Here is a 25,437-nt window from a genome sequence, read left to right as displayed (position 1 = left end):
TGGCCACACAGGTCCCCCCGCCACTGAGAGGGACTGCCAGTTTGGTCTCTGCAGGTCCCAGGGGTCAATGGCCTGGCATGTCATGGGCATTGGGGGCCTAGCTTCCATTCAAATGCCTGCAGGAGTTGTGCTTTGCGGTGGGGGGGGAAGCTACTTCCATCAGTCGGCCCCCCAGCCAGTGCAGCAGCCACGGTCCCCCAGTGGGCAAGGCCTGGCCAGCTCTGTCTAGCACACTGAGGGCCTCAAAACCCCTACGACCAATTCACAAAGTGTCTTCATTCACATGTCTTCCGGGGCGAAACGGCGAGGTGGAAGCCGACAGGCCTCAGTTCAGGGTTGCGAGGGTGGGTGGGCGGTCCCCTCTCCTCCAGAGGCCCGTCCACGTCAGCCCTGGCGTGGGGCCTCACCGTTGCCGCCCATCATCTGCAGGGCGCTGACACAGGGCTCCCCATCCTCTTCATCGAGGTCCTCCTCCTCGGCATCCTCCTCAGGATGGTAGGACACAGGTCCACTCTCGACCACGACCGCCGAGGACCTCACAGGCTCGGCTCCCAGGGTGGGTGTGCTCGGGAGCTGGGTCTACGAGCAAGGGGGACAGGCTCTGTGACACGCAGCTAACGAGGCTCTCTGGCCCCCACTCCAAGCCTGCACCTGCAGCCACCCTGGGGCCCGTGGGTCCCTCCCTCCCTGCTCCGTTCTGCTGCCTGGGCTGGACCAGAGCCCTGATGATGAGGGGAGATCTGAGTCCCGGCCGGGAGGCCCAGCCCCCAGGCACAGCTTGCCATCAAAGGAGGGACTGCTGGCAAAACTGGGACCTTGGCCTAGCTCTCCAGAGGGTCCCTGGGTGGCCCTGGGAGGAGCTGCCCAGGGGCAGGGCGGGAGGGCTCAGGTTTCAGGCCCCCCGAGGCCCCGCAGGCCCACCCGGGACACTGGTTCCCTGGCGTCCTGTGAGTCAGGATTCCCTGGGCCCACGCACAGCACTGTGGCTGGTGTTCCCGCCCACTCAGGACTGTCCTAGCTCCTCAGACGTCTGGGGCCAGCTGTTTCCCGAGGTCCCACCTGTAGTGCAGCGTACCTCTCCCGTGGCTGCCTTCTTAGCCAGCTGTGTGGACACCATTGGCCTCAACCTGTGGGAAAGCACAGGAGGGAGGGGTGAGAGGAGGGGAACAGGGAAGAGAGGCAGGAGAAGTGGGAGTAGGAGGGGGAGGCAGCAGGGGGAGAGGAGAGGAGAGGAGGAGAAACACTCTAGGGCCCAAGTCTGCCCCCTCCCCAAACAGGTTTTGTCACCCCACCCACTGCCCCCACCCCAGGCCCACAGCAGAGGTATCTTGACTCCTGCTAAGAGCACCCATTCCACTGGGCCTGCTCTTCCTCTCCCAGATGCTGCAAACACAAAGCTAGGGAACCTCTCCTCACTGTCACCTACAAGGGCCAAGAGGAGAACACAGAATCATCGACGCTGCTGACCCACCTCAGGGGGACGGTGGGGACTTCACCGGAGAGGAAGCAGGCTTCCCTCACCACCCAGAAACCCCACATCCAGGGCTGGTGGGGGAGCCGGGGGGGGGGCAGGGCAGAACCCACACCCCAGCCCCTGCCCTCCAGGCCCAGAAACCCCACATCCAGGGCTGGTGGGGGAGGCCAGGAGGGGGGGCGGGGCAGAACCCACACCCCAGCTCCTGCCCTCCAGGCCCAGAAACCCCACACATCCAGGGCTGGTGGGGGAGGCCAGGGTGGGGGCAGGGCAGAACCCACACCGCAGCCCCTGCCCTCCCGGCCCAGAAACCCCACATCCAGGGCTGGTGGGGGAGGTGGGGAGGCCAGGGTGGGGCAGAACCCACAACCCAGCCCCTGCCCTCCAGGCCCAGCTGAGGGAAGCTGGGGAGATAAGGGGCCGAGCTGCACCCATGTGGCCCTGGTCCTGCACAGGCCCGGCCCTGCACGCGGATCTGAGCCAGCTGGGGCAGTGGGCGCCGCGCTGGCACTGCCACGGTCAAGCAGATAGGCTCCTGCCCCGGCCCAGCCTGTGCAACACGGGCTGCGGTACCTTTTCCCCACGCTGGTCCCAGGGTCAGCCCCGCTCCTGCCCCTGCTCCTGCTGGCAGGCTTCCTCCTCCGAGGCGGCCTCCTGGCGGGGGCCCTGTCCTCGGGCGGGGCGTCCTGCTTCTGCGGGCTGCCCCCACCCTTGCTGTCCAGGTCCCTGAGCACGCTGTAGTTGATCTTGCTGGAGATCCTCTTCTGCTCCAGCATCCTCTCGATGGCCTCGCCCGCCGTGCTGGCATGGATCGGCTCCTTGCGCTTGCAGGACTTCTTGGGCTGGAGGAACACTCAGCAGTCACACCTCTGGCGGGCTGGCACCTGGCACCCCTGAACTCACTAGGCGCTGCCCAGGACTCCGGGGAAGGAGAGGGCTCAGCAATCCAAAGGCAGCACCCACCTCCTCTGGGGATGGGAAAGCCTGGGCCCCTCCTGCCCGGCTGCACCCTCCCAGAGAGTGGGCACCGGCAGCCCCGCCTTCACCTGGGAGCCTGGGCCAGCGCTGCCAGCCGCGCCCTGCCCTCCACACCGCCCCCCCGCCAGGTCCATGGCCAAGCAGACACGACACCTATGCTCACCCTGGCACTGGGCTGCAGCCCACCCGCAGGAGCCCCCCCTGCAGCAGTGGTCGCCCAGCAGAGCCTGCGCGTGAGGCGACCACACAGACCCTGCTGCAGGGCCCCAAACCCTGACGCGAGCTCCCGCCTCCTTCCCTCAGTCCAGAGAGGACTCTTTCGGCTGCTTGTGACCCCTTGCCTGCCACACTCCAGATTCCTGTCTCTTCCCTGGCTCAGTCACGGGCGTTTCCACTCCCCCAAAGGTAGCTTCCTGGCCAGACATCACCATCCAACCACACACAAGCAGCTGAACCGTGTCCCTGTGACTGCCGACAGGGTGGGGGTCAGAGGTGGGGCAGGGCCCTCATCAGAGGCCCCGACTCCTGACAGCCGGCCGGGGGCTCCCTGGGCGCACGCTCAACCCTGCACAGTCTCCACAGCAGGACGCGACACCCACCTTCTGCTCCTTGTAGATGCCCAGCTCCTTCTCCTTGGCAATTCGGGCTTCCTTCTCTGAAAGGCCGACAAGCAGCGGTCAGCCAGGGCCTCACACCCAAGGCACCCGGGTAGGGCGGGCGCTTACCTCGCTGCTCCTGCAGATACTCGGCGTTCTCCCGCATCCACAGCTCAGCCTTCACGCGGGCTTCCGCCTCGTTCAGGATGTACTGGGCAGAGCATAGCGCCACACTCAGAGGGCATGCTCAGTCTCGGCCACAGACACGCCTCCCACTCACGTAACTGGGCAGGGGTTGGCCTCTGACCAAGGAGAGTGCCTGTACAGACCGCACTAACTGTGTTCTTAAGAACCCACTGGGGAAGCCTTTCTGCCCCTCTGGGCAGCTTTCAGGCCCCCTCGGGCCACCAGGGTGCAGGGACAAGGGCCCTGAGCAGGGAGCAGGCTGAGGGCTCGAGAGCACGGGCACACCTTCCTCTGGAGCTGTTTGGGCACTCGGGGTCAGGGGCCCCCGACATGGAGAGGCCCCACAGGACTGACGTCCGTGTCGTGGCCACACACCCTGCAGGATGCAGGCCCAGGAGCCCACAGCCCTACCCACCCTGCAGGGCACAGGCCCAGGAGCCCACAGCCCTACCCACCCTGCAGGGCACAGGCCCAGGAGCCCACAGCCCTACCCACCCTGCAGGGCACAGGCCCAGGAGCCCACAGCCCTACCCACCCTGCAGGGCACAGGCCCAGGAGCCCACAGCCCTACCCACCCTGCAGGGCACAGGCCCAGGAGCCCACAGCCCTACCCACCCTGCAGGGCACAGAGCCTACGCTCACCCTGTCAATCTCCAGGTCGTCAATGCCACTGAGGTCTAGCTCGCCGTCCCCGGAAGTGTCTTCTAGAGGGAAGCACAGCTTGTGGTCAGCAGGTGCAAGCACCATCCAGGCCCCACTTCCTCCTGGCCACCGGCAGAGCAGGCCCTGCTCTTGCACGTATACGGGGACGAGTAGGTGACTCCAGCCACATGGAGGACACTGGATGCTGACAGACTGCAAAGCACACCCCTCCAGCCCTGCACTTCCTGTCCAGAGCAGCTTCCAAACTGGGGAGGGGGTCAGCCAGGTCTCTGCTCAGCAACCCGGGAGAGGGGGCCTCAGGGAGCCCCGTCACCATTCTCAGGACGACCCCAAAACCTGTCAGCCACCCCTTGCTGCCCCAGCTGGGTCGATAACACTATTTACATGGCTCAGAAATCAGGGCAGCCCCTCCTGTCTGCTGTCCCTTGTCACTCAATGTCTTCTGCTGAATCCTGCCACCATCAGTATATACAGCTGTCTGGGACACGTGTCGCTGAGACACTGCGAGGGCCCCTCAGCGCTCTGACGCACCCACGGCTCTCTCAGCTCCACTCAGAACAGCCCCTTTCTGCTTCAGGTCAGTGCCCCACTGCCTCAGGGCCTTTGCACGTGCTCTCTGCCCCGTGCTTCCTGGCACAGCTGACAGGCTTCACTGGTGTTTCTACATCACATCCTCCCCTACTGGACCACCGCCTCCCTCAGAGCGGAGGGAGCAGTCCGTGGTTAACACCTGAGCAGCCTCCCCTCAAGGGTCAGACCCGCAGTGCCTGATGGAGGCGGGGTTCGCATTCTGCAGCGTGGGGTCCTGGGGTGTCCATCCCAGCAGAGGCCCAGGCCCTGCTGTCCAGTGACCCAACAGAGCCACAGCCGCCTTCTGCCTGGAGCTGCCAGTGTCCCAGCCTTCCCCGTGGGGGACAACTGTCCCCTGCGCAGTGGCCGTCACAGCTGGTGCTGGGGCTCAGCAAGCGGTCTGTCTGACCACGGAGACTGTGCCCTCCAGCACCCCACGGAGCCAGAGAACGCAGGATGAGCATGGGACACCACTGTCCCTGTAGGCCCTAAGTGACACGCAGCCACGACTTCTCAGCTAGGACTTGTGTGGCGCTGCTGATGGGCGCCTCCAGGGTCCTCCGGGGCAGGAGGGAACCTGTGGCCACAACCCAACCAGAGGGCTTGGCCAGGATCTGGGCCAGCAGATCAGGGTCCCAGGATAGTGACGCCCTGCTGGCATTCAGGGTCAGTACCCACTGGGGTCACTGACGGTTCACACAGTCCAGCACAGTTGGGGGGCTCCCCCTGAACCCAGCAGCTCTCCCCGCCCTGCCCCGCCCCATCTGGGCACTCACTGGGCTCCTGGCTCTGGGAGGAGATGCACTCTCGGATGGAGTCGGAGATGCCCAGGCTGGCCGCCGTGGGCAGGGGCCCCAGCAGGGACTCCAGGGCGGGGGGCCGGCCGCTCCCGTCAGGGCTGCCCACTGCTTCCGAGCTGTCGGGAAGGCCTCCACCAAGCAGCTCCTGGTAGAAGTCCTTGTTCAGGTGGCTGGCAGCGGCTTCCAGCTCCTCGTCCTCAGCATCCTCCTCACCAAACAAGCTGGCCGTGCCGTCCTCAGTTGAGCCTGGGGGTGGGGCAGAGGCCCGCTGCCGGTCAGCAGGCAGAGAAACGCTCCCACAAGCCACAATGCCTTCACTCCACTAGTCTAGGTTAACGAGGACAAAAGAGCCACCAGATGTCCTTGTCACAAAGAGCACCCACCGTCCACACACCACTGATGGTGGCCTATGCTGCAAGCCTGACGAGAAATGAACACAGACGGCCACAGGCTTGAATACAGCAGCTCAAAGGACAAACAACTCAGAACACAATGGAGGAAATGTCTGTGACTTCAGATGAGGCAAAAACTTCTTAGAAATGACATAAAAGGAAAGTCTTCAAAACACTGATAAATCAGATTTCATTAAAATTGAGACAAAGGGACTTATTGCAAATCATGTCTGATACATGGCTTGTATTCACAAGACATGAAGAGCTCTCAAAAATCCTTAATAAGGAAACACACACCCTATAAAAACAGAAAAATACTTAAACAGAGACTTCGGCAAAGATGTCTAGATGGCAAATGAGCAAGTGGCCCCAACCCCACCCCCACCCCCGCTGGGGAGGCTGGTACAGCTGGTGGGTGCTTAGAGACAAGCTCCAAGCTCTCACCTCCTCTCGGCACTCACCCAGGAGGGGACACCGTCCACATGAGACGGAACAAGAATGTTCACAGTGCTCAGTGCAACAGTCCCAGCCTGCAAATATCCCAAATGTCCTCAGTCAGGGCAGGGCAACAGGCTGATGGGCTCAGGCACTGCCCACCATGAAAATGGAGATGCAACCGGCAGATGGGCACTAGGTGGCCCAGCGAGGTGGTGGGCAACCATGGGGGGGAGAGGTAGGTGACAGGCCTGAGGATACCTGGGGTGATGTGTATGTCCGTCACCTCTGCAGGTGAACACATGCCGCTATCTTCCCAACACGAGCACTTTCCTGTCCGTCAGTTACACCTCAATGAAGTGGAAAGTCATTGAATGCACCATTAATTTAAAAAGTTACTTGAACAGGCTCTCGCTGGTGGGCTCAGTGGTAGAGCGTCGGCCTGGTGTGCAGGAGTCCCGGGTTCAATTCCCAGCCAGGGCACACAGGAGAAGCGCCCATCTGCTTCTCCACCCCTCCCCTCCTTCCTCTCTGTCTCTCTCTTCCCCTCCCGCAGCCAAGGCTCCATTGGAGCAAAGTTGGCCCGGGTGCTGAGGATGGCTCTGTGGCCTCTGCCTCAGGCGCTAGAATGGCTCTGGTTGCAACAGAGCAACGCCCCAGATGGGCAGAGCATTGGCCCCTGGTGGGCATGCCGGGTGGATCCCGGTCAGGCGCATGTGGGAGTCTGTCTGACTGCCTCCCCGTTTCCAGCTTCAGAAAAAGAAAAAAAGAAAAAAAAAGAAAGAAAAAGTTACTTGAACATGTTAAGGTTTTGGTTGGCAGAGAGTCATTACATCTTGACAATGTTTCCCTGGGGAACCACCATTCGATTCTCAGGAAGCAGGACAATCCTGTGGGTGACGATCCTCTGGACACACCCAGTGGCTCTGCGCCCAGACTCTGGACACACACAGCACACTCCTCTGAGGAAGGACTCCTCCCGCTGCCGTCACCGGCTCTTCCTCCGCCTTCCCCCAGATCCTCCACCAGGAACCTGCTCCCTGCACCAGCACAGCTGCTCAGCTCCTCGCCGCGCTTCACGAGGGCACAGCCACACGGAGGACGGGCACATGGGAGGACGACCCAGAGAGCAGTCCATGTGCACAGCGGCCAGCCCTGGCCTGCTCCACCTGCATGGGCAGGAGGAAATGTCCACCACCTGACCACGCAGCTGTGATCTGGACACTCACTGACTGAGGTGGGGAGGGAGGAAGAGCATGTGCCCACTTCCTTATGAACAGGCAGGTACTTCCAGGAAACCTCAAGAAAACCGTGAACAAAACACCGTGCCCCCGGCTGGTCAGACAGCTCAGAACGAGCTTGCCTCCACCACTCCTGCAGCGACGCACGGGAGAGGCGCTGGGGCAGCACAGCAGACGAGATGGCATGGGCTCGGGCTCGGGAGGGCGCCAGCACGCCAAGCAGCCAGTGCAGGAGTGTGCCGCCGTGGCATGGGCCACCTGTTCCCACAAGAGGACACGGGGCACACACAGTACGTGAGAATCAGAAGCCTGAGATGTTGGCAGCAAGACCCCATGGAGCAGGAGCCCCGGCCAGAGCCGAGAGCGCCTCCCAGCCCCGGCACCCCTGAGATGCTTGGCCAGACACACAGTTCACGGCACAAAGGAGGGACAGCCAGCAACTGTCCACGACACAATAAATGCAGGAAATAACAACAAAGCAGAAAACAAGAGGCACCCCACATCCCCCTTCAGAACTTTGCACCCCCCAACAGCTGAGTGCCAAAGAGAAACTCGACCGGCGGCTGTGAGTGGCAGGCAGCCCCGTCGTGCCCGGACGCCAGGCGGCAGCGCCCGCTGCTGGCACAGAACCACTGACTCGCACCAGAGGTGGGAACCAGAACCCATGGAAAGCTGCAGCGAGGGGATTCAGTCACCTACCAAGAAAAAACCCAGAAGAAAGAACTGCACAAAATAACAAAGAAAGAAAAAGAAAATAACCATGGTAACAATAGTCAAAATGACCCAAAGATACAACTTTGCTCAGTCCTGTGCAGAGCGCGCAGCTGGCCAGCCGGACACAGCAGCCTGAGTGCAGAGAGGCCTGGAGCCGCCGCGGGAGGTCTGAGCGCCCAGTGACGACAGTGCATGGCTCCCACCCGCCCACTCCACCCCGCAGACAGGGGCAACGCCAGTGCTGACAGCGGACATGGTGAGCAGAGGGTGGGCGCACACTTCACAGGAAAACGGGGCCCAGATACTGGAAGGAGCAGGGAGACCTTCGCAGAAGAAAAGCCCCTGCAGAGGCCTCTCGACCTCGGACGGGCTGTGTCCCACAGAGCATCGTGAGTGGACACACCCGGAGTAGAAAACGCCCTGGACACACAGAACCTGTGAGTGTGGCAGCTCACCGCTCACCTGAGCTGAGCCTGGGTGCACCGGGAGCCCAGGGGCCGCTACCTCGAGCTCCGTCTCAGGGTCACTGCCCCTCCTCTCAGCACACACAGGAGGTGCAGGGGCACTTGGCAGACATGAAGGGGCGGGGTGTGGAAACAAACACGATGCTGAGTGGAGGGTGGGGAGTTTCCCTGGCCGCATGGGGGGTGGGAGCCACAGGAAAGATCAACATTCAAAGCGTGAAGACGGTTCCTGCTGAACGCAGGCCAGCTCTGGGCCCCGTTGTCGAGCGGGGCACAGTGAGGACTGGCTGCATCTCATGAGCCCCGTGCCGACGTCAGCAGAGGAGCCCCTGATTTCAGGGCGCACAGAGCACATGCAGGGGTGTGGGCACACATGGGAGACACCACTTCTGCAGCACATCGCTCGGCACCTGGGCCTGACGAGCCGTGAGACGGGGGCCCACAGAGCGCGGCCCCAACGGGACAGGCCCCAGAGCACTGGGCAGGAGGAAAACAGGGGGCGGCCCTGCTGCTCCGCCCTGGTATTCCGGAGGGGAGTGAAAACCACATGTGCAACAAAGCTGTCCAGGAACACGCACCGCCACCCTGCAGGGACCCCAACCGGCCACGCGGGTGCCTGGGATGGGGCTGGACAGGATGGGCACCGAGGGGTGACTGTGCAAAGGGGTGGAGATGGCCTGCGTCTGTGTGTCCAGGCCTGAGTACCCACCCATGTGCCGTGGGCGTGGCTGGCCTGTGTCTGAGAACAAGAACCTGAGGCCCTGGCTGGCTGGCTCAGTGGTAGAGCGTTGGCCTGGCGTGCAGGAGTCCCGGGTTCGATTCCCGGCCAGGGCACACAGGAGAAGCGCCCATCTGCTTCTCCACCCCTCCCCTTCTCCTTCCTCTCTGTCTCTCTCTTCCCCTCCCGCAGCCAAGGCTCCATTGGAGCAAAGATGGCCCGGGCGCTGGGGATGGCTCCTTGGCCTCTGCCTCAGGTGCTAGAATGGCTCTGGTCGTGACAGAGCGACGCCCCAGATGGGCAGAGCATCGCCCCCTGGTGGGCGTGCTGGGTGGATCCCGGTCGGGCGCATGCGGGAGTCTGTCTGACTGCCTCCCCGTTTACAACTTCAGAAAAATACAAAAAAAAAAAAAAAGAACCTGAGAGGACAGCGACCGGAGACCAGTGACTCGGTGCTGGAGCTGCTCAAGAAGAGCCGGGACCCGGGGGGTCTTAGGAGCATGTGGACACTCAGCACAGGGTGTGGGGGCCAGCCAGCGACCGGTGGTCTGGGGTGAAGCAAGACACATGGCGTGGGAGGGGCAGTAGAAGTGACCCAACGGCGGGTTCGGGCGTGGCAAACTCACCATCTCGTGCCAGGTTGGCCAGGGCCCCCTTGGCCTTTGGCCGGCTGTTCTCCAGCTCAGTCTCGATGGTGTCCTGGTAACTGGATATTTCACCTGAAGTGACAAGAGCTGGCAGTGAGCACAGAACTCCGTCCTGAGGTCTGAGGCCCGCAGCGTCTGAGGCAGGATGACTCATTACCTTCGACTTCCTCCAGCTTCTTCGACAGGACTTGTTCCAGCTGAAAGCAAAGAGGACGAGAGCACTGAGTGACAGGAGGGACGTGTGGCCCGGATGCTGCGGGCCTGGCCGGTGTCACGGGCGCAGGCCCGGGACTGCCTTGACAGGATAGCGCTTCGCGGTGCTGGCCCACGTGAGGAGCAGCGCCAGGTGCGAGCGCCGAGCCGTGGCCCGGGTCCCAGCAAGGGGACACGTGTGCAGCCATCCCAATACACGTAGCGACCAGGCCCTGGGCCGTGTCTCTGCAGACCCCACGCTGGAGGCCCCAAGAGCCAGTCTGGGAAGAGACCTGTGAGCCCCAGCCCCGCCCCCTGCGTACCGACTTCTCCCACAGGCGTGCATGCACGCAGACCACTGCTCTGCATACGAACATGCGACGTCAGGCCACGGAACACAGCCAGCACCTGAGTGCGAAGCGTGGGGCACGGGAGGCCGACGTGCAGGTGGGCTCACCTGCTTCATGCGCAGCTTCCGCTGGCCGGCCGTGTACGACGGGGGGTCACACTCCTCCTCCAGGTCAATCTTCATGAACTCGTCCACGGTCAGCTGACTGGTGGGGGTGTCTTCAAATTCTGTGAGCCTAACAGAGACGTGAACAGGCACCTGGTGACCCTGAAAAGCCATGTAAACTGGCACCAGCTTATGAAATGGGTTCCTAGACGGTCCTGGTTCCCTGGCCCAGCACAGGGCCACTCCCCATGAGAACAGGCCAGTTGCCTCCCACCAGCCTGTCCATCCTGCCGCGTCCTGCCGACAGCGCAGACCCACCCCGGGAGAAAAGGCCACGCTCCCTCCTGGCTCCGGCGGACAGAGCCCAGCCTGCAGCCACGTGCCTGACTGAAGGTTAATTCCCAGCCACCTGGTCTGTTTCCCACAGTCCACACTATCTTCAAAATGTTTATTTATTGATTTTACAGACAGCAGTGGGGGAGGACAAGAAATATCAACTCATAGTCGCTTCACTGTAGCTGTTCACTGCTTCTCTTATGTGCCTCGGCTGGGCAAGCCCAGGGTTTCCAACCAGCGACCTCAGTGTTCCCGGTTGACACTCCATCCACTGGGCCACCACAGCCAGGATTCACAGAATGTCAGCCCTGGCTGGATGGCTCGGTGGGTTAGAGCATCACTTCAATATGCATAGGTCGCCAGTTTGATCCCCGGTCAGAGCACTTACAGGAACAGACCCATGTCTTTCTCCCACCTTTCCTTTCTCTCTAAAGTCAAAAGAATTAAAAAAAAAGAATGGCAGGCCTGGGCTGGTTACTCAGGTGGCTGGAGCATCGTCCTGACACAACAAGGTTCAGGTTCCACCCCCCACTCGGGGCACACTTGGGAACTGACCAATGAGTGTATAAATAAGTGGAACAACAAATGATTGGTCTGCTGGAGCCCCCCGTCAAGGCACATATGAGAAATCAATCAGTGAACAACTAAGGAGCCACAACGAAGAACTGATGCTTCTCATCTCTCTCTCTTCCTGTCTGTCCCTATCTGTCTCTCTCTCTGACTCTGCCACACAAAAAAATAAAATACTTCCCTCTTTCTCTCTGGCTCTCTAAAACCAATCAGTAAAAAATGAAAAAGAATCGCTAAGTAGAACAAGCACACACTCCCCACCTGCCTATGGAAACCACCATGGTGGAAAATGAGCAGGGTCACAGGCCCCAGAGCCGTGAGCTGAGACGGCTGCGTCCCCCACGCCCCAAAGCAGCACCTCGCCAGGCCACTAGGTCACATGGATGTGGAGGCCCTGTGTCTAAGCTCAGCTTTCTCCAGGTGACCATCACTCAGGTCACACTGAGCAGGACACAGGGGAGGCCACCCTCAGTGTGTACTTTCTGACCCTTTTGAGTCTGGGCAATTCTACAAACCATCTACCTGAGAAATAAGGCCTGCAAGAAAGGGGCCACCCCACAGATGTGCTGGTGCGGCCCTTGCAGGACTGACCTCCGCAGGGGATGGGTGGCCCCTCTGCACAGGACACGCAGGGTTCCGGCCAGACAGGTGGCAGCAGGACCCTGGAGGGAGGCCGCCCCCAAGGCCCCCCAGGAGGTGGCACTGAGCAGCAGGCCTGGCCTAGCCGACAGGACACGCCCTGCCCCGCCCCCTGGCCCCGAGCAAGAGCCACCCACCTCTTCCGCAGTGTGGACTCGCACACCTTGACCACGCTGATCACCTCTTTGACGGTCCTCCGAAAGTCGTGCATCCTGGCTGCGACCAGAAGGGCTGGAGAGGAGGGCGCGGGTGAAGCGGCGAGTACGCGGCCCTGCACCCCTGCGGGCGGCGCAAGAACTAGCGCACGCTCTCTGAGAAGGTCAGGTGAGCCCACAGAGAAGCAGGGGAACGCTGGCCAGCGATGGGGCTGAGGACTCTGAGGGGCCAGGAGGGGCCGCGTGCCAGGCGAGGCTGAGGACTCTGAGGGGCCAGGAGGGGCCGCGTGCCAGGCGAGGCTGAGGACTCTGAGGGGCCAGGAGGGGCCGCGTGCCAGGCGAGGCTGAGGACTCTGAGGGGCCAGGAGGGGCCGCGTGCCAGGTGAGGCTGAGGACTCTGAGGGGCCAGGAGGGGCCACGTGCCAGGCGAGGCTGAGGACTCTGAGGGGCCAGGAGGGGCCGCGTGCCAGGCGAGGCTGAGGACTCTGAGGGGCTAGGAGGGGCCGTGTGCCAGGCGAGGCTGAGGACTCTGAGGGGCTAGGAGGGCCGCGTGCCAGGCGAGGCTGAGGACTCTGAGGGGCTAGGAGGGCCGCGTGCCAGGTGAGGCTGAGGACTCTGAGGGGCCAGGAGGGGCCGCGTGCCAGGCGAGGCTGAGGACTCTGAGGGGCTAGGAGGGCCGCGTGCCAGGCGAGGCTGAGGACTCTGAGGGGCTAGGAGGGCCGCGTGCCAGGCGAGGCTGAGGACTCTGAGGGCCTGGAGGGGCCGCGTGCCAGGCGAGGCTGAGGACTCTGAGGGGCTAGGAGGGCCGCGTGCCAGGCGAGGCTGAGGACTCTGAGGGGCTAGGAGGGCCGCATGCCAGGCGAGGCTGAGGACTCTGAGGGGCTAGGAGGGCCGCATGCCAGGCGAAGCTGAGGGCCCCGGTTCAGGACTGCAAACCCAGACGCCAGGCTCTGATATGGAGACTGAGCCTTGGGCAGCACTGACCCTGCTGGTGGCTGACTGTGGGAGCGCATGCCCTTGGCATTCCAAGGGGTGAGTCCATGGGCACTGGGCATGAGGCCGAGAGGAAGAATGCGGGCCCTGCCAGCCTACGGGGCCCTGGGAGGGCTACGGGTCTAGGGACCCAATGGCATCTGCAAGCAGCTGCTACCGGAGGATACACCAGACAACTGCCCCCTGGGGGCCAGGGACCCAGCCCAAAAGGCGGGGTGTCCCAGCAGCCAACCCCCAGTCTAGTCCCCTTGGCCTGACAGTCCCACCCCTACCCCAGGCCAGTGGAGGGCTACCGGAAACAGGTGGAAGTGCTCGAGGGTATGGAGGTTGGGAGAAGGCTCTGGAGACGACCCAGCACCCACCCTGCTGCAGAGCCAGGACAGGCAAGGGGCCCAGCCAGCCTGCTGCCAGGCCCGTACCTGCCCCGCAGAGGCCCGAGGGGCGCCGGCCCGTGTGCATCCAGTCCCTCTTCATCCTCTGCAGGAGCCTCAGGGCCGTCATGGACACCTCGTGGTTCTTCTCACCAAACTCCAGCAGGTGGGCGAAACGCGGGATGTACAGGCACGGGTCTGTGGCGGACACACACACACCTCAGCGCAGGCACCTGGGCCGGCAGCCTGGCAGCACACCCCCAGTGCCCCCCGGTCGGGCCACCCTCCCCCATCCTTCCACCACACAGGCTCCCCAGGCCCCCTCCCCTGGGACGTGCAGCCTGGCAGCACACCCCCAGTGCCCCCCGGTCGGGCCAACCTCCCCCATCCTTCCACCACACAGGCTCCCCAGACCCCTCCCCTGGGCCGGCAGCCGGGCAGCACACCCCCAGTGCCCCCCGGTCGGGCCACCCTCCCCCATCCTTCCACCACACAGGCTCCCCAGGCCCCTCCCCTGGGCCGGCAGCCTCCCTGACCCTCACGTGGGACCCTCACCGCACGCCCCCTCCCATGGCCAGGCGGCTGCTGCTTCATTTGGCATTTCGTGGCTGGTGAGTGAGGTCTAGCCGATTTTTTACATATTTATTGGCCAACATTTATTCTTGTGGAAAGTTGGCTTCCATCTTCCGCCCTCTGATCTATGGGTGTACGGGTGCGACTTTTTAGATGAGCATCTACTTCTTACTAAGGAAAAGCCAGCCTGGCTCTGAGGGACCCGTGCGCACAGATGCATGCACACACGCACACAGGCACGCTGACACACATCCTCAGACCGGCTCCTAAGGGACAACGCTTTCTGGGACCTTTAGCCTCTGCGGCAGCGGAAGCACCAAGTCACTTAACGAACTCGGGTGACGACTGTGATGGCCACAGCTGCACTGGAGGACCATGTGGGGTCTGTGACGCAGGACGTGGGGCAGGACCTTTGCACAGGACTGCCCAGGAAAGCCGTGCCTGAGAGGGGCCACTGGACAGAGGGCGAAAAAAGGGTAGGGGGCAGACTGGGAGACCCTGAGAGGCCAGGGAGGGGAGGGATGAGCACAATACACCCTCACAACAGCAGGAAGAGGGGAGACAGACCATGGCTGTCCACAGCAAAAGGCACCGTCCTTCTGGGCCCTGACCCCACCACTTCTCCTGGCCTCCCCACACCCTCTAGGGCTTAATGTGATAGAGCTCTGGCCCTGGAAGCCCTGGAACTCAGGGAAGGTTTCTGAGGCCACAGAGATTGGCACCAGCCCCTGAAGCAGTGTGGGTCCCCAAAGGACCGCATGGACCCGAGCAGTACTCCCCCAGTGGCTGGCCAGCACTGCCTCTCCTTGGTTATGCCATTAGGACCCGATCTATCATCCAGCCAGCACAGGCTGCTGCCGCCTCTCTACCCCCTTCCAGGTGAGCAGGCGGCACAGAGAACCCACTGTGCCCAAGGCCGCCCCTTCCAGGTGAGCAGGCGGCACAGAGAACCCACTGTGCCCAAGGCCGCCCCTTCCAGGTGAGCAGGCGGCAGAGAGAACCCACTGTGCCCAAGGCAGCCCCTTCCAGGTGAGCAGGTGGCACAGAGAACCCACTGTGCCCAAGGCCGCCCCTTCCAGGTGAGCAGGCAGCACAGAGAACCCACTGTGCCCAAGGACGCCCCTTCCAGGTGAGCAGGCGGCACAGAGAACCCACTGTGCCCAAGGCCGCCCCTTCCAGGTGAGCAGGCGGCACAGAGAACCCACTGTGGCCGTGCAGCCGCCACAGATTTGAGCCTGGGCTGTCTGAAGCTATGGTGTTTTGTTTTGGATTCATTTATGTGTAAGTGTGTGCATGTGAGATCTGGTTACTAAAAATTATTTTTGGAAGACAAAACCAAGGTATATATTTAAAATAATACAACTGTTAAGACTTCTGCCCTGGCCGGATAGCTTGGTTGGTTAAGAGCATCGTCCCAATTGCAAAGGTTGTGGGTTCGATCCCATCAGGGCACATACGGGAGGAGCAGCGAGATGCTTCTGTCTCTGTCTCCCTTACTTTCTCTAAAATCAATAAATAAACTTAAAAAAAAAAGATTTCTAATTATTTTCACCCTGGCCTGCTACCTCAGTGGGTGACAGTATCATCCTGAGAGTCCAGAGTTGTGACTCTGATCCCTGGTCAGGCACAGACAAGCAGCAACCAATGGTGGCACAAATAACTGGAACAAACCAATGTCTCCCTCTCTCTCCTTCCTCTCTCTCCAAAATCAATAAATTAGAAAAAAGGAACCAACCAGGTCTTGGCTGGGTAGCTCAGTTGGTTGAAATATTGTCCCGATATGGTGGGTTCAATTCCCAGTCGGGGCACATGCAGGGGTCAACCAGTGAACGCGTGAGTGGCTTTGCAGCTACGGATCTCTCTCTCCCCTTTTCTCTCTAAAATCAATAAACTTTTATAAATATTAATTAAAAAGAATCAACTAATGAATGCATAAGTGGAACAAATCAATGTTTCTCCCTTCCTGTCTCTCTCTAAAATCAATCAATCAATAAACAAAAGATTTCTAACCATTTAAAAAAAAAACCATCAGAGCTGAGGTTTAAAATTTAAGCACGTGACCTGACCAGCCGGTGGCGCAGTGAATAGAGCGTCGAACTGGGATGCGGAGGACCCAGGTTCAAGACCCCAAGGTCGCCAGTTTGAGCTCAGGCTCATCTGGTTTGAGCAAAGCTCACCAGCTTGGACCCAAGGTCGCTGGCTCGAGCAAGGGGTTACTCAGTCTGCTGAAGGCCCACGGTCAAGGCACAGATGAGAAAGCAATCAATGAACAACTAAGGTGCTGCAATGAAGAACTGATGCTTCTCATCCCTCTCGGTCCCTGTCTGTCTGTCCCTATCTATCCCTCTCTCTGTCTCTGTAAAATAAATAAATACATAAATAAATAAATAAAGAAAGAAAGAAAGAAAATTTAAGCACATGGAAAGATTTGCCCTGGTCAACTAGCTTAGTTGGTAAGTGTTGTTCAATATGCCAGGGTTGCAGGTTCAATCCCCAGTCAGGACACATATCATAGAAACAAGCAATGAATGCACAAATAAGTAGAATAAACTGATATTTCTCTCTCTCTCTCTCTCTCTCTTTCTCTTTCAATAAGTAAAAATTAAAAAAAAAATCTCAGCCTGGGCTCTGGCTGGGTAGCTCAGTTGGTTAGAATGTTGTCCTGACATGCCAAAGTTACAGGTTTGATCCCTGGTCAGGGCACGTACAAAAATCAACCAATGAATACATAAATAAGTGAACATTAAATCAACCTTTCTCTCTCTCTCAAATCAACAAGTGATAACAAGTAAGTAAGTAAACAGAAAGACCTGTCCCGCGGACATCAACCTTTCTCTCTCATCAACAAGTGATAACAAGTAAGTAAACAGAAAGACCTGTCCCGCGGACAGCTTGGCTGGTGGGGCGCTGGCTGGAGGCACGGAGGTTGCCGGTGTTGTCGGGGCACACACAAAATTAGATTGATATTCCTGTCTCTCAAATTAATAAAATAAATGTTAAAAAAAAAATCTCATCCTGGGTGGGGTGGGACTTTGACTTAAGTTTAAAAATACTAGTAAAGGGCCCTGGCCGGTTGGCTCACTGGTAGAGCATTGGCCCAGCGTGTGGAAGTCCCGGGTTCGATTCCCGGCCAGGGCACACAGGAGAAGCGCCCATCTGCTTCTCCACCCCTCCCCCTCTCCTTCCTCTCTGTCTCTCTCTTCCTCTCCCGCAGCCAAGGCTCCACTGGAGGAAAGTTGGCCCAGGCGCTGAGGATGGCTCCATGGCCTCTGCTTCAGGCACTAGAATGGCTCTGGTTGCAACAGAGCAACGGCCCAGATGGGCAGAGCATCGCCCCCTAGTGGGAATGCTGGATGGATCCTGGTCGGGCACATGCGGGAGTCTGTCTCTCTGCCTCCCTGCTTCTCACTTCAGAAAAACACACACACAAAGAAAGAAAATAAAAGTATTAGTAAAGGCCAGACCAGTGGTGACACAGTGAATATGGTGTCAGCCTGGAATGAGGAGGTCTCCAGTGGTTGCTGGAATTTCTAATCAGAACATATAGAAGAAGCGATCATGTGCTTCTCTACACCCTCCCCCACCCCACTTTTCTCTCTCTCTCTCCCTCCCTCCCTCCTGCAGCCATGGCTCAGTTGGAGCAGGTTGGCCCTGGGGTCCTGAGGATGGCTCCATGGCCTCACCTCAGGAGCTAAAATAGCTCAGTTGTCGAGCAACTAAGCAACAGCCCCAGATGGACAGAGCACCACCCCATAGGAGGCTTGCCAGGTGGATCCTGGTCAGGGCACATGTGGGAGTCTATCTCTCTGCCTCCCTGCTTCTCACTTAAAATTAAAAATGTTTAAAAAATTTAAAGAAGGTACTGGTAAAATTTTCATGACAAACCCACCAGGAGAGGTGACGCTGGGAGGGACAAACATTTCAACTGGAAAGGAAAGGAGCCTGACCTGTGGTGGTGCAGTGGACAGAGTGTCAACCTGTAATGCTGAGACCTCCAGTTTGAAACCCTGGGCTTGCCGGTCAAGGCACGTATGGGAGTTGATGCTTCCTGCTTCTCTCCCTTTCTCTCTCCTTCACCTTTCTTCTCTAAAATGAATAAATGAAATCTAAAAAAAAAAGAAAAAGAAAAAAAAGAAGAAGAAGAAGAAGGGAAAGGAGAAGGCTAAGGGAGAAAGCAGCAAACCACAAACACAGATCACATGACCTAAGTGAAACTCAAAATCAGCTTCAAGAGAAAGGCAAAAATTCAGGGACAGTGTCTACACGAGACACTAAAAAATGATACAAAAATTGCAAAGGCCTGACCTGTGGTGGCGCAATGGATAAAGCATCAACCTGGAAACACTGAGGTTGCTGGTTCAAAACTCTGGGCTTGCCTGGTCAAGGCACATATGGGAGTTGATGCTTTCCGCTCCTCCCCCCTTCTCTCTCTCTCCTCTCTATAATGAATAAATAAAATCTTTAAAAAAAAAAATTGCAAAGAACAAAAGGCTGTGCTGAGCCTCATAAGCACGGTCACCCAGGACAATGGGCAACAGTGATGTGACCACCGCCAGACACTCCAGGATGCAGAGAAAACAAGCACCTGAGAAAAGGTGAGACAAGCACGTGAAATATAGCAAGAAACAAGTTTCATCCACAATGTGGGACTTGAGCACAGATCTCAAGCTTGGTGACTGACGAGGAGAAGAAGCATAAGTGGGGAAATGGACCGCGTCACCAGAGGCTGGACTGAACAAGAGCATTTTACACTCGGTACTCGACAAACAAGTCAGGCCTCTCCAAAATCTGTGAGGTGGTTCTGAAAAGTGACCACGTGTTAGAGAACAAAGAAGCCCTCATCTGTCTGGAGAACACAACCCTCCCAGAACATGCCCTTGACCTCAGTGCAAGAATATTAAATACTACCCAGAAAAGGGTAAACACAGTCCCCTTGTCTCCAAGCAACCTTCTAGATAATTTCGTACACTTAAATGACTCGTTAAGAAGGAACTAATTATTAAATTAAAAGATAAGACAGTATTTAAAGTAGACAAAAAGGAGTAATAAACAAAAGTAATAAATTTACTACCACCAGGAAAAAAAGCTTTAAAAGACAAAACCAAACAGCAGTGTGGTACTGATATAATAACAGCCACAGACGAGTGGAACAAAAGAGAGCCCAGGAGGAGCCCACACTTGCGGTCAGTGAGCTCTCAATGGTGCTGGGAAGCCAGGAAAGGGCGGTCTCCTCTTCCACAAACAGGGTTGGAAATCTAGACATCCACATGCAAGAGACTGAAGATGGACCCTCATCCACATCACATACAAAACCAACTCAAAACGGATTAAAGAGCAAACTGTACGACGTGGAACCATAAAATCCTAGAAGAAAGGTTGGAGGGAAGCTTCAGGACGTTGCAATTGGCAATGATGTCTTGGATTCGACACCAAAAGGACAGGCAACAAAAGCAAAAATGGATAAATCTGACTACATCGGCTTAAAAACTTCCGTGCCTCAAAGTGAAAAGGCATCCAGAAAACAGAGTATTTTCAAATCACGTCTGATAAGGAATCAACACCCAGATTTGGAGATAACTCCAGTGACTCCGTAACAATAAAAACCCGAAAATGAGCCGAGGGCACGAAGCGTCATTTCCCCAAGAACACACGGGGATGACCAACAGGCATTATCGCCAGGTGCTGGACTCACTGGTCAAGGAAATGCGGGTTGCGGTGAGAAGAGGGCGGCCCTACACAAACACGACGTAGGCCGGCTGATCCGCAGTGTCCACTGCCCACCGTAGCGCTGCGGGACATCATGCGAGCCTGGCGGACACCAACTCCGCGCCAGCGCGCTCCAGCTAGCCCCAGGGGCGGGGCCAGCCCCGGGGGCGGAGCCCCGGCGCGCACGTCATCCGCGCGGAACGAGACGGGGGCGGGCCCGGGCACCATGACGCAGCGTGACGCGCAGGCGGGACAGCGCCCCCTGCGGGAGGGCAGCGGCGGCGGCGGGCGAGGGAGCAGCGCCCGCTGCGGCCCCATGCTGCTGCCCCTGTCCTGTTTGCACGGCCGGGTTGCACAGTGTCTAACCGCACTTCTCGTGCTCGCAGAGCCGCCCCCGAAGCCCCGGCGCGGCGCAAGGGCGCACGGCGCACCGCCCCCGCGCGCCAAGGCAACCCTGCCAGTGAAGATGGCCGCGGAGCTGTACGCGCCCGCCGGCGCCACGGCCGCCGCCGCCACCGCCACCGCCACGGACATCGCCAACAGCAACGCCGCGGCCGCGGGCAGGAAGGGCCCACCCAGCGCTCCGCCGCCCGCCCCGCCGCCTCCCGCGCCCTCGCCGCCCGCGCCCGACAATAACAACTTGGAGAGCCCCAACTGGCAATCCTTCCACCCGACCCTGCGCGAGAGGTGAGCCTGGCCCGCGCCCCCGCCCCGTCCCGGGTCCTGAGCCAGTCCTCCCGCCCCCACCCCCTACTCGGGCCAGAGTCCTGCGCCAACCCGAGCCCCGACCCTTCTGTCTTTCCCCTTTACAGGAACGCGCTGATGTTCAACAACGAGCTCATGGCTGATGTCCACTTCATTGTGGGGGCCGCGGGTGGGGCCCAGAGAGTGCCTGCCCACAAGGTTGGTAGAGGCTTGGCCCTTGGAGCTCCCAAAGGCGACAGGCCATTTCCTGATTACGAACTGACTGTCCTCCACCCGGGTGTGGCCCCGCTGGGGGTGGGAGCGCCTGAGGCTCAGGGCAACTCTCTCTCATCCACAGTACGTGCTGGCTGTCGGTAGCTCGGTCTTCTATGCCATGTTTTATGGGGATCTCGCAGAAGTTAAGTCGGAAATCCACATCCCCGACGTGGAACCTGCAGCTTTTCTTATCATGTTAAAGTAAGTAGGTTCCACTAGCTGCAAGGATGGGGGGTGTTCCTTACTGCTTGGTTCCCCAAGCAGATGGGCTGGTCTCCCCAGCCCTGGGTGGGTGCCCAGCGTGCCCCATGCGGTCTCTGACGTGGTCCCTGCCCTGTCTAGGTACTTGTACAGTGATGAGATTGATCTGGAAGCAGACACAGTGCTGGCCACTCTCTACGCTGCCAAGAAATACATCGTCCCCGCATTAGCAAAAGCCTGCGTCCACTTTTTGGAGACGAGTCTGGAGGCCAAAAATGCCTGCGTCCTGCTGTCTCAGAGCCGGCTGTTTGAGGAACCTGAGCTGACCCAGCGCTGCTGGGAGGTCATTGACGCGCAAGCTGAGATGGCCCTAAGGTCCGAGGGCTTCTGTGAAATTGACTGGCAGACGCTGGAGATCATCGTCACTCGGGAAGCCCTCAACACGAAGGAAGCGGTGGTCTTCGAGGCCGTACTGAACTGGGCCGAGGCAGAGTGCAAGCGGCAGGGACTGCCGGTCACCCCACGCAACAAGAGGCATGTTCTGGGGCCGGCCCTCTACCTGGTCCGAATTCCAACCATGACCCTGGAAGAGTTTGCCAATGGCGCTGCCCAGTCGGACATCCTGACCCTGGAGGAGACCCACAACATCTTCCTGTGGTACACAGCAGCCAACAAGCCCCTGCTCGACTTCCCGCTGACCAAGAGGAAGGGCCTGGCCCCGCAGAGGTGCCACCGCTTCCAGTCCTCGGCCTACCGCAGCAACCAGTGGCGCTACCGCGGACGCTGTGACAGCATCCAGTTCGCTGTGGACAGGAGGGTGTTTGTTGCAGGCCTGGGCCTGTACGGGTCCAGCTCTGGGAAAGCTGAGTACAGTGTGAAGATTGAACTCAAGCGGCTAGGGGTGGTCCTTGCCCAGAACCTGACTAGGTTTGTCTCCGACGGCTCCAGCAGCACCTTCTCAGTCTGGTTTGAACACCCCGTGCAGGTGGAGCAGGACACCTTCTACACGGCCAGTGCGGTCCTAGACGGCAGTGAGCTCAGCTACTTCGGGCAGGAGGGCATGACAGAGGTGCAGTGTGGGAAGGTGACGTTCCAGTTCCAGTGCTCCTCGGACAGCACCAATGGCACCGGGGTCCAGGGCGGGCAGATCCCAGAACTCATCTTCTACGCCTGAGGCCCCACAGGGTGCTGGATGTGCTCTGGGGGGCGGGGAGGGCCGCAGCCTTTGCAGCAGCTGACAGCCTTCACAAACTTTGTAAATCTTTTATACACAGCTGGCTGGAGCAATAGGTATGGAACAGACAGATGTTTTCTACAAATCCCAAGCCTCAGTTTCTGAGTCCTTGGTGGGTGGGACTTGGCACCCCCTGCCCGTTGGGCTGCACATCTCAGGTGGAGGGCAGGTCTGGGGCAGCTGGCAGCCCCGACCCTGCCAGGGTGCCCACACCACCTGCACTGTAGCTTTGGCCATTCCTCTCACCCTCCTCGATCTTATTCTAAGTGATTCTGAGCTTGACTAAGATTTTTCTTTCAAATCTAAAACCTGGTAAAAATCATTTCAGAGTTTATGTCAGGTTTTAATAAAGTGAGAGCCACACATCAATAAGTGATTGCAGGACACTCGACTTTTCACTGACCTAGCTGAGAAGAATAAAGCCTTCAGTGCTGACCAGTGCTCACTGGTCAGAAGCAAACTGTGGCCAGGGACACCTGTCCGCCCCAAGTCTGCCTTCTGCTGGCAAGGCCGGCCTCTACCATCTGGGCAGGCTTGCTCCCCAGGGCTGCAGCACAAAGCGCTGGAAAAGGCCAGGAGTCTAAATGCTTACTTAAGCCTCACAAGCTACTCAGGTGTACCCCAACTGTACGGCGGACCAGGTAGAGGGGTGTAGTGGGGCTCTCCCAGGGCCTGGGCTCCAGCCCCTGGCAATGTCCCTGGCAGGCCGGGGCCGCCCGCACGGGTGCTCCCAGTGAAGCAGGCTGTCCTCCTGCACAGCACTCACTCCCTGGGCCACCGCTCCATTTCTGGAACACCTCAGCACGACCCCCAGGGGAGCATGTCACACAGTAGGGGTGTGGCCTCTTAGGAGGAGAGGGCCCCCTCTGCCCTGCAGCCTCCTGGCCCACCCTGCCAGACCCTGTCTTCCTAGCCCCAGGGAGTCATCCTGTGGGCTGACCCAGGACTGCCCTCCCTGAATATGAGGAAGTGCACTCCGCATGAGGATGGGCACAGGAAGGGGCGGCCTGCCCAGGCAGACGGACGGCGGTCCTCCTGGCACGGCTCCAGCATAGGCCGGGCTGCTCCATCTGTGCTGCGGTCCGCCTTCCCTGAGGCTCCTGGCTGCTGGCTGCATTCCTCCAAAGACGGACACAAGGTCCCACGTGCAGCAGCACCCCGGTTCCCTTTGTCTACACCCTTGTCCACACTTGCGGGGGACTGACCTCAGCATTCTGGTTTAAATCAGAAATAAGGGCCACGCTGCTGGGCTGCTGGCAGCCTCACGGACATGTTTCTTACCTTGTCCTCACGCTCGCCACGCCCTCGCACCCACACAGACCCCCGCCCGGCACCGGTACCAGCACCGTGGGGCTCGCAGCCCGTACCTATTGCCGGCGCGTTGATGCACAGCTCTCTCGCCAGGAGGAGGAACGTCTTCCCCAGCACGTACACGTTCACCTGTCGGAACAACCACACGGGGCGTTTGCATTCAGGAAATGGCTGGTTTTTCCTTTTTTATTTTATTGGTTCCTTTTAGAACGAGAGGAAGGAAGGGAGAAAGAAAAACATCAATCTGTTCCTGCATGTGCCCCAACTGGGGACCGAACCCACAACCTCTGCATCTTGAGACGACACTAACCAACCGAGCTGTCCAGCCAGGGCCGTCTGTTTTTCACCCTCAGAATGCACATTTCATTGTTCAGTCTTTAAAGACCCCAATGTAAAAGCTCCTTGCCAGCCTCCCAGCCCCCCACAGGCCCAGCCCTTGGATCCAGGTCTCCCAGAAGGCGCCCATGGCTGGTCCAGCCTGGCCAATGGGCCTCTTGACATGGACCCTGTGGCCCAGTGCCTAAGAAGCCACCAAAAGAAACCAAGGAAAAGTCAGAATGTTGGCATGTGCCACATCCATCAGGGCGCTAAGGAATAACAGGCGATGGAAGTCCGTGTAAGGCGCCCTCCACCCCTGCTGGCAGTCACTCGACTGGCTCCTCTCAGGTCCTGTGAAGGCCCCAGAAAGTCTGTCACGGGGCTGGTGGCTCACAGAGCTCGTGGCCTGCCCACCTACATGCACTCATGAATGTGCGGTGTGTTAGTGTGTGTGGTGTGTGTGCATGTGGGCATCTTTTCAGGAGCCCCCCCGGCCCTCTGCTGGGTTCCTGCCGGGCTCCTGGACCCTCCTGATCTGACCCCGCCCACCCATGTCACACCTCCAGTCAGACGAAGACACCAGGCCACAGGTAAGGATGCTGAATGGATGTCTGGTGGAAAGTCAAATATTAAAAAGAGGAAGCACATAAAACACAGGCAGTTATTGGCAAAGACGCTATCCTTCCTTGAATTTATCACAAACTGTGACGCTGACGCACATGCCCTGTGATGCTGAGCCCAACAGCCTGGGGCTCCAAGGGGCCTTCCACTGAGGCTCTGGTCTAAACATATCATCCCTGTGTCCAGCCGGAACCTGCAGGGCAGCACAGTGACTCCCCTGGGTCCTGGGGCTCAGCTCCGGTGAGCGGGAACATCCACTCCGGTCACCCTCTGTGCTTGTAGCTTGCCCCCGTGACAAAGATGGATCACCTCTGGGTGGGGCCAGCCAGCCTTCCCCACTCCTCCCAATGACAGGTGGACTCTGCACACACAAGGCTCCTGGCCCCCACCTCTGAGGGGTGGTACCAGCAAGTGGGCACCCTGGTCAGCTGTGCCACAGCGAGGGGCCTCCCGCCAGCACCCAAGGGCATGAGGGTGCTGGGTCATCCCTCGGCTCCTGCTGGAGGGTGTTCGCTGAGAGCGCAGCCTGGGGAGTGGCGAACCTGGGGTGTGTGAACAAGACTAAAATGAGACTCTAAACCGGAGCGTCTCTGCCAATGTTAAGTCCTTTGCTCATTTCCGCTAAATAGCCCCTGGCAGTGCAAGGGCCTGGGGTGAGGCCTTGGCCTTTGCGTCCTGACAAGTGCAGAACACATGCCCTGTGATGCTGAGCCCAACAGCCTGGGGCTCCAAGGGGCCTTCCACTGAGGCTCTGGTCTAAACATATCATCCCTGTGTCCAGCCGGAACCTCTAGGGCAGCACAGTGACTCCCCTGGGTCCTGGGGCTCAGCCCGGGTGAGCGGGAACGTCCACTCCGGTCACCCTCTCCATCAGGACAGCTGACTGGTTTCCTATTACCGAGGCTGTAAGGGGAGAAACCACCAG

The 25,437-nt window shown here is 59.2% G+C and overlaps 2 protein-coding genes across 6 annotated transcripts in view; one reads left to right on the top strand and one right to left on the bottom strand.

The window, feature by feature from the left end:
• The window catches only part of BRF1 (BRF1 RNA polymerase III transcription initiation factor subunit), a 57,775-nt gene that overhangs the window by 1,101 nt on the left and 31,237 nt on the right, over positions 1–25,437 (bottom strand). For 2 of the 5 annotated variants that reach the window (XM_066278114.1, XM_066278110.1), the window contains exons 5-17: positions 23,630–23,702; positions 13,637–13,786; positions 12,207–12,300; positions 10,528–10,654; positions 10,036–10,075; positions 9,858–9,950; positions 5,244–5,513; positions 3,877–3,938; positions 3,178–3,259; positions 3,052–3,107; positions 2,048–2,316; positions 1,076–1,127; positions 408–579 (exon numbers count right to left, since the gene is read on the bottom strand). In XM_066278114.1, coding sequence (XP_066134211.1) covers positions 408–579; positions 1,076–1,127; positions 2,048–2,316; positions 3,052–3,107; positions 3,178–3,259; positions 3,877–3,938; positions 5,244–5,513; positions 9,858–9,950; positions 10,036–10,075; positions 10,528–10,654; positions 12,207–12,300; positions 13,637–13,786; positions 23,630–23,702 — 1,540 coding nt within the window. Of the gene's footprint in view, positions 1–407; positions 580–1,075; positions 1,128–2,047; positions 2,317–3,051; positions 3,108–3,177; positions 3,260–3,876; positions 3,939–5,243; positions 5,514–9,857; positions 9,951–10,035; positions 10,076–10,527; positions 10,655–12,206; positions 12,301–13,636; positions 13,787–19,853; positions 19,970–20,677; positions 20,749–23,629; positions 23,703–25,437 lie in introns of those variants that run through there. The other 3 variants (XM_066278111.1, XM_066278113.1, XM_066278112.1) reach the window with 3 other exon arrangements.
• BTBD6 (BTB domain containing 6) lies at positions 20,119–22,647 on the top strand. The gene is made up of 4 exons (XM_066278115.1): positions 20,119–20,554; positions 20,680–20,770; positions 20,910–21,028; positions 21,170–22,647. Exons 1-4 carry the CDS (start codon positions 20,184–20,186, stop codon positions 22,200–22,202), a joined length of 1,614 nt encoding a protein of 537 aa, XP_066134212.1. The 5' UTR covers positions 20,119–20,183; the 3' UTR covers positions 22,203–22,647.

This window comes from Saccopteryx bilineata, chromosome 4 (genome assembly GCF_036850765.1).
Source record: "Saccopteryx bilineata isolate mSacBil1 chromosome 4, mSacBil1_pri_phased_curated, whole genome shotgun sequence".
NCBI classification, from domain to species: Eukaryota; Metazoa; Chordata; class Mammalia; order Chiroptera; family Emballonuridae; genus Saccopteryx; species Saccopteryx bilineata.
Note: the sequence above shows the minus strand (reverse complement) of the source record. Positions and strands in the feature narration are given on the sequence as shown.